The sequence below is a fragment of the Podarcis tiliguerta genome, assembly GCF_965153285.1.
Source record: "Podarcis tiliguerta genome assembly, chromosome: 4".
Classification (NCBI taxonomy): domain Eukaryota; kingdom Metazoa; phylum Chordata; class Lepidosauria; order Squamata; family Lacertidae; genus Podarcis; species Podarcis tiliguerta.
The window spans coordinates 22554302-22565324 of NC_139537.1; the positions used below are offsets into that span (position 1 = coordinate 22554302).

The 11023-nt window shown below is 44.8% G+C and overlaps 1 protein-coding gene across 4 annotated transcripts in view; it reads right to left on the bottom strand.

Moving 5' to 3' along the window:
* PSPC1 (paraspeckle component 1) overlaps positions 1–1813 on the bottom strand; it is a 58653-nt gene extending 56840 nt beyond the window's left edge. For 3 of the 4 annotated variants that reach the window (XM_083436571.1, XM_083436570.1, XM_083436572.1), the window contains exon 1: positions 776–1813. In XM_083436571.1, the coding sequence (XP_083292697.1) occupies positions 776–1156 (381 nt within the window). In that variant the 5' untranslated portion in view covers positions 1157–1813. The remainder of the gene's footprint in view (positions 1–775) is intronic. The other variant, XM_083436569.1, reaches the window with a different exon arrangement.
* Between the last annotated feature and the right edge of the window lie 9210 nt (positions 1814–11023).

Genomic DNA, 11023 nt, shown 5'->3' on the forward strand with positions numbered 1-11023 from the left:
CGCGCATGTGCAGAAGCGCTAAATCGCGTCACATGCTTGCGCAGGCGTGCCGCTTCTATTTGCTAGCACTGCGGGTTGCAGACATGCATCAGTCACAGATTATGTCCGCAACCTGAGGTTCCACTGTATTCCTGCATGGGGGGGTGGACTAGATGATCCTCGAGGTCCTTTCCAACTCTGCAATTCTAAGAATGGTCAATGGTATTTCTGTTGGGGGGGGCCTTCCTCTAAACAGCTTCATACAGGATCCACATCAGTTGCTCCTGGGGTGTTTGAAGGACAGAAAATCGGCTCCATGGCTGCAAATGAACAAAAGCCATTCATTCATCATCAAAACTGGGTGTGAACGTGGGTTAGGGAGGACAAGGGCAAACGGAAGGAAAAGTCGTAGCCCCACGTAAAGGGACTATACAGCAGGCACGTGAAAGGAGGGGAGGAGGCCACCCGCGTGCACAGCGGCTTCGCGGGGTGGGGGCTTGTGTGAATGTGTGTGTGTGTACGCGCGTCTATAGGGAGGAGTGTCGCTCGCTCGTGCGCGCGCGCTCGGTTTCTGCAGCAGAGCTGTTCCCGAGTGAGGGGGCGAGCAGGGATGGACACGTTACGGCCTCGTTCACACGTGAGCGGGGTGGGGGGAGAGAAGTAGAGCGAGGACGGACACTGGAACATTTCCCTCTCATTCTTCTCTCTCTCTCACACACACACAGACACACACACACACTATCTCTCTCTCACACACACACCATTTCCAAGGAAAACCCCGAGCGCGCTTCCTCACCAGCCGGATGAAGCCGAAGCCGCGGTCCCGGTTAATGAAGACTTCGCTGGGCTCCCCGTAGCGCTCGAAGAGGCGCTTGAAGTCCTCCTCGGTGATGTCGGTGGGCAGGTTCCCTACGAAGAGGCGGCACCGCTGCGTGTAGCTCTTCTCGCCGGGCTTCAGGAAGCTCTTGATGTCGACGGTGAAGCCGGCGCCGCCACCTTGCTCCTCTTCCTCCTTCACCATCACCATGGCCGCCGCCGCTGCCGCTTCGTTGTCCGGCGGAGGCTCCAGACCGCGCAGCCCTTTCATGCTGCCGCCGCCCACCATGCTGATCGGCGGGGCGGCCGCCGGGGAGCTGTTCTCAATCCTCACTTGCTTCAGGTTCCTGTTCGCCGACATCGCGCCGAGGGAGGCGACGCTGCTGCGGAGAGGAGGCGGGCGACGGAGAGCAGCTCTCGGGCGCCGAAGCCGTTTCTTTCGGCCACCGGCGACGGAGGGACAAGCTGCGCGCGCGCGCAGACACACGCGCACAAAAAAAGGAAAAAGAAACCCAACCCAAAATGGCGGCGGGAGCCCTAACTCGCTGACGACTCGTAACGCCGCCCCGCCCCCTCCATCTCGCCTCCCGCTTTGTTAGTGCGCAGGCGCGCGAGGTTTGAACTGCCGCTGGGCTGCGCGCTCGGCTTGGAAGCTCAGTGCGCCTGCGTGTCGTCCTCGCGCCTGGACCATTGGCAGTGCGCGGAGACAAAAAGAAAACGTCCCCCGCATGCACTGAATCTCACAGTCCTGGAAAGGGATAGCGGGGGTTACCAGTCACCATGGGGAAACCTTTCTTTCTAAAGGAAGCACTTCGTTAATAATCATCCCTGCTCCAACCTACTTAACTTGAAACGCAAAGTTTTTATCATTAGATGGCTTCCAATGTACCAATGTACTCAACAAATGCTGTATTGTTTTCTGTTTGTAGATTTTCCCCGTTTTTCTTTTTCGTTTTCTTTTTTGTGGGCACTTGATTCTTAGTAGTTAAAATATGGTGTCACAATAAGAAATGTCTCTTGTTTTTTTGTATTTTTCAAATTGAGAATATATAAAGGCCCTACATTGTTAAACTTTTATTAAAATGGAATAAAAACTTAAAAAAACAAAAATTAACTCTGATTAAGAATTGGGGCCTGTACTTGCTTTTCCTCTTGTGCCATGTCTTTTAGAGTGTGAGCCTGAGGGCAGCGTATGTCTCTCCACAGATCCACTCTAAGCAGGGGCTTAGCGTTGGGGGAGCCCTGCCAGGGAGATCGCCGTGGTCCATTTTTCAGGGGGTCGCATTGCTCCCGCTGCCCTCCCTGAGCCAGCCCTACACCACTTTGCGAGACCATTCAGGGAGGGGGCATGAAAGGGATGTGGCAGCCATGCACCCCTCGACCCCAGCCTCATGATCCCCACAGTGCCCTCCTCAGGATGCCTTGCAAGGCTTGGATCTGGAGAGAGCGGCACAAAAAGGGCGCAACAGTCGCCTGCCCCTCGATCCCAGAGCAAATGTGAGGCTGGGATTGAAGAGGGCACAGCTGCTGCGTCCCCATGCCACCACGTGTGCCCCCCAGCAGTCTTGCAAGGCTGGGATCCGAGGAGGGTGGTGCAAGACGGGTGCAACAGCCATGCCGCTCAGGACTGGTGTCATGGCGGCAGGGACTGGGCAGGCGCAGTGGACTCTGTTCATCCCCCAGGCTGAACCACGCAGAGGGCCTTCTCAGTAGTGGCACCCACCCTGTGGAACACCCTCCAATCAGATGTCAATGGGATAAGTTACTATACAACTAACCACAAGGTGACGCAAAAGTAGGGATACTGCTTTAGAAACCACTTTCTTTGTTCTTGTCTCAAGTTCTCATCATTCAGAATATCAGTAAAGAAAAATAAAGCTTTTATTATTTGTTTGTTCGTTTTTATAAAGTATACCTACTTTTGGGACACCCTGTATAGTATGGTATACAATACGAAAGCAGCCCTGTGTTGGGAAGTTTTTAAAGTTCAATGTTTTACTGTGGTTTTATAATTTGTTGGAAGCTGCCCAGAGTGCCTGGGGTTTTTTTTCACCTGGAACTTGCTGGAACTCAGTTCCAGCACCTCTCAGGTGGGCGCCATTGCCACTGCCATTCTAAGAGAACAAGGGAGGTGTTCATGGAGAGTTTCAGCACCTCTTTTTCCAGAAAAATAGTTCTGCCTCTGCCTCCTGAGGCAGCTGCCTCATTGTAGGGCCAGCCCTGCCTATCCCCCAAAATTGATCCAGAATTGATCAGTATAATGGTACCTCGGGTTACAGACGCTTCAGGTTGCAGACTCAGCTAACCCAGAAATAGTACCTCGGGTTAAGAACTTTGCTTCAGGATGAGAACAGAAATCGCGCAGCAGGAGCAGGAGGCCCCATTAGCTAAAGTGGTACCTCAGGTTAAGAACTGTTTCAGGTTAAGAACAAACCTCCAGCACGAATTAAGTTCTTAACCCGAGGTACCATTGTAGTGAACAGAAAGATGGCCTTCTTGACAGTGACACTCTGTTGAAAAGCTTTCCTGGTGCCAACTCTGTTTCATTTCCATGCCAAGCAAATTCATTCTTCTGTGCCCATATATTTCAATGTGTTTTATAACTGTTAGTTTATGGGGTAGCTCTGCTGCCCAATCTTATTAGTTTTATGGCTGTCGTTTATGATGCTTTCATCTGCTTTGATGCCTTTTATTTTCATTTCATTGTTTATTGATGCATCAGCCATATTTGCTGCGTGCCTTTCATCCCAGTGGATCCTGTGGTGGAATACAATATGCAAATGTCGAATGACCTATATCAGCTAAAAACATTTAAAAAATAAACAAACCTGTAGATCAGACTTTGCTTGAAGGACAGTTTTGAACTCATGTAATATTCTATACTTGGTACTCTCTGGTAATGTGTTGATGATGTTATTGAAAATTTAAATTAATTAATAACATTTGTAAACAGCTAGTAAGCAGCATGGTGAGCTACTCAATATCTCATCTGTAAAAATCCTAACCTTTAAAGCTCTGGATAATAATAATTAAAAAAGAGTATTTTACTGACATCAGTCATACTGGAACAGCCCTTCCATTCCAGGAATGAGAAAGTGTAAAATAAACTGTCATAAATAACTAAACTATATTGATAAATGATCTATTCTGAGCACGTCCACAAAAGCATTGTGCTAACATTTCCCCTCAATGCAGCAAAATCCCAAAAACTTGCCATGACATTTCTCTTTCCCCATACTATTTGCTCATTAATACATTGTTTCCTTTGTGTACCAACATTTTATATATTTATCGGCCCAATTAAACTGTTTCACAATGTTACATTTTTATGCATAACTGTTGTTTTCCCCAAAATTTTCAAAACAGAAAAGAGCAATAATATTTTTGTTGGGGAATGATTTATTCTGTCCTCAGAGCAGAAGGATTTATGGAGAGCTGCATTGTTTGGTAGGGACTGAGAGCTATTACTGCCTCCTAGTGGGCGTGCATTATTGAACATTTATTTATTTATACAGTACTGTACTGTACGGTTGAAGCATTTTACCCTGCTCTTCATCTGAAAAAAGCTCCCAGAATGGCATAGAATGATAAATAATAATAATAGTTCAGGGTTTCCCAAATTCAGGTCTCCAGCTATTTTGGGATTACAATTCCCATAATCTCTGGCCACTGGTCCTGCTAGCTAGGCATGATGAGAGTTGTAGGCCAACATTCAGACAAACAGACTAAAATACATGACACAAGAAGAATGTTGGATTGGGAGGGAAAAGGGAAAAGGCAAACTCAGGCAATAGTTCTTATTGGCTAGATGGAATATAAACAGTTCAAAGAGGAGAGCAGGCACATAGGTCACCTGGTGGTCACGATGGTATGATATATTTTATTTTATTTAGATAGTAGCAAGTATTTCTAAATTCACACCTATACATACAAATTTGTATATGCAAATCTGTGTCTGTGATGATGCAGTTCCTTTTCCTTTCTTTCTGTGAGTTAATGTCAGGGTGGGTGTAGGGAGCAATTCAGCAATAATTCGCAAGGTATCAGTGAAGTTAACTATTCAAAGAAACAAAATAGCCCAGGCCTAGTGAGCAAAGCTCTTCCCAGCAGATCTTGCCCCAATGAGGCAGTGGCGAGGAACTGAAGGTCCCCACCTTCCCACCGCCTCCCCTGGTTCCTTCCCATGCAATCTGAGGCTCCTTTGTCTTGCTTGTCGCTGCTCCACCATCTTCATACCTCCACGGGTTCTGGGCAACCAGGGTGAGGGGAGCTGGTCACCGCAGGAAAAGGAGACAGCCTGGCTTCCTCACCCGCCTGACTCTGTCAGGTGTGCATGCAGGAGCCAGGACTGGGGCCTTCCTAAGTTTGTTCTGAAGAGGCAAGGCGTGGCATCACAGGTGAGGCCGATTGGTAACTCACAGCACCTGGTGGCAAGAGCTGGGAAGGGATATAAGGTCAGCATTTCCCTTCAGCTCTTTGCCACAACAACACATTCCCTGCCTTGGTTCCTTGACTCCTTGCTCCTCAGACCCTTGATTCGTGACTCCTTGCTTCTTGATCCTCGGACCCTTGGCTTCTTGACTCCCAGCTCTCTGACCCTCAGACTCTTGGCTTCCCGACTCCTGGCTTCTGGACTCCCGTTCCTGCTCCCACCCTGCCATTTTGCCCCCGGTCCTGACGTCCCCAGCCGGGACTTCGATCGCCTGTGAACCGGACCATGACAGACTCATTGCTGCCTCTTAACCCCTCTCCTCTCCAGCCTCTGCTTCTGCCTCTAATTCTGGACTGCTCTCTGCCACAGCTTCTTCTTGCTCACTTAATCCTCTTACATCTTCAGCTTTTGACACCTCTTCCCTGCCTGCTCCCTCTTCTCCCTCTGACCACCCAATGCTGTCCCACCACCAACCCCCTGGCTCTGCGGCATCTTCCCCTGGGGGTTCCTTTGGGGGTTCCCCAGCTGGAGTCTCCCATAATTCCTCTGCATCCAGCCAGTCCATGACAGTTAAGCTATGCAAAAGTGTGGAGCTCCCTCCCAAGTCACGAGGCACCCTCATTGCTATGCATTAGTCACCTGATGAAATCTGACCTATTCCCACAAGCTTTTAATGGCACTTAATTGATTTTTATGGCATTGCTTCTCCCCCTGAATTAGAGTGGATGTTATGAAGACTGCTTTTTTATTTTATTTTTTTATATGTACTCTATTGCACAGACAAAGCAATCCACTTCTCTAGTTGCAGCTGCCATATCCTAAAAGTCAGCAAGCCTGGTTACTATAATAATTAATTGCCCGTGTTAGCTGCTTCATACACTAAAAAGAAATGTCTCAAAAGAACTTAAGAATGAAAGGAAATGCAAACAGACGCAACCAATTAAAAGCCCATTTTTTAAATGCCATACAATGCAAAATTCCTAAAATGCTCATTCAGCAATACAGTAACAAAGACGAGTCCTACCTCACCTGAGTAAAAGATGAGCACCACAGTAGAAGCTAACTTAACCACCAAATGCCTGGGTAAATAGAATATAGATTAGTTATGTTTTTTTCACATAGAACTGGAACCACTGCAAAACAGGAGGCTTAACCGGGTCTCCTCCTCTGCTGTATGAGGGAAAATGGCACAATATAACTTGAAGTAAATAGTATTTGTGAGCTTTACTCCTTGAGTGTGTAAAGAACATGATGATACATGTCAGAATGCAAGGTCTGCTAAACAGATGCTTCCTGGACCTATGGTGAATATGGCAAGCCTCCTCTCTCAACATTTCAGATGGTGGTCATATGGATCAAGAGATTATGCATGATATTATGAGGTGCTGACAATGTGTTGAGTGTGCTATACAATTTGAAGGAATTACCCACAACCAATAAGCAGCAGTGTGTTGTCCTCTTTGACTTGGAAAAATTGTAAGTGTTATATCCTAAGTGTTGTTGTTTTTACATTTTGGAGTAAGGAAGAGAGATGAAATTGCAGTGTTCATTGACTACACAGAGGGTGAAAAGTGCTACTTTCGTTACTTTGATTGCCAGTATGCCTATTTCCTCTGTGGATAATATTGTCTGAATGTTCATTCACTGTTATTTTCAAGGACAAAAATGATGGACAGCCAAGCAGAAAGAAAGAAAAATAGTGACACGTTAAAAAGCATCTATCCATTCAAAGATGTACCAATGTGACAACCACTAAAGACATCTAAGCACCCATAAGATGTCAAAGTACTTCCTAAACACAAAGTAATCCCTAATCATGGAATACGAAAATACAACCATGTAAGCAGAAGCTTCAGTGATGTAGCTTCTTAAGCAGAAGCTTCAGTGATGTAGCTTCTTATGGAATATTGTCCATAAATATTATTATGCTTTGTAAGCCACTCACTAACATGTACACAAGTTTTTGCAAACCATGATGTCAGAGGGAATCTGGAGTTCTGGTTGTCGTTACTGGGCAGACCCAAACTTACTTCCATTTTATACCAGATTACCAGTTATGGCTTCTGCAAATAGTCCTGAAAATTATAGTTTAGTGAGGATGCTTCTAATTCTCTTAAGACATTCCATAGCTCCCAGAACTGGAGTTCCCGGGATATGTTGGAGAGAGTAAAGGAGCTGTTAAACAGTCAATTGTATACATGCTCCTTTTGAATAACCCTACACTTTAAAGTCAATGCCAATTTGTTTAGTCTTTGTATTTTATAGATAGCAGTTTTGGCTGCAAAATCATAACGGCTATGAATTACATCTGCATAAATGTAAATTTTTCTTTCTGCAGCTTTAAAACTGTTGTAGTTAAGACACCTGCTTTGTTCACTTATTATCCATGTCCTTTGATAAATATAATAGTTGCAAACGTTTCTGTCCTCAATTACTGTTATAACTTCCGATTCATAGTACTGGGAATAAAGAATTAAGACACTAATCTCTTTATTTTTTAAAAAATAAAAAGCTGGTTTCATATATATGCTAGAAATCGTGAGATAATGAATAAACTCTAAATGCTGTCATCCTATATCCCACAATGGATTTCAATTTAAGGAAATCTTAGTAAACTTGTTAAGTTTTCTGAAATTCTTCAAAATAGGTTTCAGTGTTAAGTCCTTCTTGCAACAAACGCAATAGATTGCTAGTTGTACTTTTCATGAGAAATATTTTAATCTTAATACCATCAGTTAAGGTTTGATTAATTAATTTATTTCCAGTCAATAAATTTGGACATCATACTACACTTCCTGACATCAGAGCTGACCCTGAAAAAAGGGTCAGCACATTGAATTGTGCTCAGAAATAAGCCAGTAGCCAGCAGAGTCGTTCTAGAAGGGGACTTGTATGCTCCCTAGAACCAGCCCCAGTCAACAATTTGGCTGCATCTCTTTGAGCCAGTTGAAGTTTCTCAGCCCTTTTCAAAGGCAGCCCCACGTAGAGCGCATTGCAGTAATCCAGATGGGATGTAACTAAGGCATGTGCCACTGTGGCCAAATCAGACATCTCGAGGAACGGGTGAAGCTGGTCCACTAGCTTTAACTGTGCAAATACACTCCTGGCCACTGCAGAGACCTGAACATCCATGCTCAGGGCTGAGTCCAGGAGCATGCCCAAACTCTGAACTTCTGTATTCAAGGGGAGTGTTACCCCATTCAACACAGGCTGAATGACTATTCCCTGTTCTGCCTGCTGACAGACCAAAAAGCACCTCTGCCTTGTGTGGATTATGTAGCAGTTTGTTCACTTATAATTAGCTGATAAAATTTATTAAAGTCAAATTATTTGTACATCCATAGGTAATGTAGATCCGTTTTAGATATTACTATGTCTTGGGTGACTATGTGTTCTGCTTTAAAGAAGGCAGACTTGGGTTTGTAGGTATTGTGACAAGAATTTTAAGGTCTTAGATGTATAATAAATGTTCATAAATGTACCAACCAAGCACGTACATAGATCAGCACAGGAAGACTGACCTAAAACCATTTTTGATTCCCAAACTGACCAAATGTTTTCTCTGCAACATCAAAGGAAAATGAAAAAGCCTCCCTATTGTCTTTTCCTTCACAAACCCTGTCTTAAGGGCACATTTAAAAAATCAATAGGGTGTGAGCCTGTGACCTGGCTCAGGAAATAAGTATTTATCATTACAAAAGACTGGCCAGGCTCCCCAGGGTATCCAATCAAGTAAGCATTAACAGGTATCCTGCCAGACAGGAGATAAACAACAACAGGAGATAAACAATGCACTCAGATTTCTGCTGTAGACCGCCCTTTCCGTGATGTAGTTTTGATGTGTCTTTGGGGTGGTCTTGAGCTACACCCCTTCTGTGATGTATGTATAATGATTATGGGGGTGGTCTTGAACTCCAGGGCGGGCAATTTAAAAGGTCTATATAAGGGCGGACACACCTGGGTCCTCTTCCTTTCCTGCGTGTGAGGGGAGCACCCTGTTGCAAGAGATCAATAAAGATCAGGCTTACTAGCTGCTTTGCTTCTCAGTATTCTCTGGTTGGCCTCTCTTATTTTTCTCTGACCGATGGAGAACCTGCAAAGGACTCTAGAAGGGCTCTTTTGTACCCCATAAGGGAATAAGGGCAGATTTCCGTTTATTACAGTAGCCTGTATTCAAAGGCCACCCAGTCCAAGTTTTGTTTGAAGATAAAGAAATAATAGAATCATAGAGTTGGAAGGGACCCAACTCAATATATCTTTGTATATTGGATGTATGTATGTTTAAGCAATATCAAAAACTAAAACCAAAACCAGAACCCACCAAGGAAGGAGATGCCACAACCTCGCAAGTCCGCAACCACTGCTCTTACTAATAGAAAGTTCTTCCTGATGTTTTGTTGGAATCTCCTTTCTTGTAACTTGAAGTCATTGGTTCATATCCTTGTCAGTTTGCATTTCTTGGTACAGAAAGTATTGATCTGATGTGATCTTTCCTATTCTAGTTAATTCAAGAGGGTTCTGGAAGCTTCTCTGTGTGAAAGAAACTGGTGCAAGCTGGAAGTTTCTAGCTGACAAGCAAGTTTCTATTCTGCCTAGAAACAAGCAGAAGGTTCACAATGTTTGGGTTTTTCCTTCAAAGAAGCCGAGTACAGCTGGCTTAAACTGGTTCTGTTATCTCTATCTGTCAAGGTCATCCTGACTATAGCAGTAAGGCCAGAAGGAGCCTGGTTTCACTTTCTACAGTGATACCTTGGGTTAAGAACTTAATTCATTCTGGAGGTCTGTTCCTAACCTGAAACTGTTCTTAACCTGAGGTAGCACTTTAGCTAATGGGGCCTCCCGCTGCTGCCACGCTGCCACCGCACGATTTCTGTTCTCATCCTGCAGCAAAGTTCTTAACCCGAGGTACTATTTCTGGGTTAGCAGAGTCTGTAAACCTGAAGCGTCTGTAACTTGAAGCGTCTGTAACCCGAGGTACCACTGTATCTCTCTTTCCTTCTGGTGTGACAGCCCTTTAGGTATTTGAAGATGGTTATCATATCTCCTCTCAGTCTCCTCTTTTCTAGGCTAAACATACCCAGGTCCTTCAAGCACTCCTCAAAAGGCTGTTTCCAGACCCTTGATCATCTTGGTTGCCCTCCTCTGCACACGTTCCAGCTTGTCAACATCCTTCTTAAATTGTGGCATCCAGAACCGGACACAGTATTCCAGGTGTGGTCTGACCAAAGCTTTCCTTAATCTGGACACTATAGTTCTGTTGAAGCAGCCTAGAATAGCATTAGCTTTTTTGCTGCTGCATCACACTGTTGACTCATGTTAAGCTTGTGGTCCACTATAACCCCTAGATCTTTTTCACCTGTACTACTAATAAGCCAGGTGTCCCTCATCTTACATTTGTGCATCTTGTTTTTCCTGCCTAAGTGCAGAACCTTACATTTGTCCCTATTGAAATTCAGTTTGTTATCCAACTGTTATCCACAGTTCTCCAATCTATTAAGGTCATTTTAAATCCTGATTCTGTCTTCTGTGGCATTAGGTGTCATCTGCAGCATTAGGTGTCATCTGCAAATTTGATTAGCATACTCACAATTATTTCATCCAAGTCATTTATAAAGATATTGAACAACAATGGGCCCAGGACAGAACCCTGCAGCACCACACTTGTCATTTTTTCCCTGGATGCTGAGGAACCACTAAGGAGTAGTCTTTGGGTTCGGTCAGTCAACCAGCTACAAATCCACCTAACAGTTATCCTTGTTCAACCCACACTTTATCAGCTTCTCACAATAATGTCAT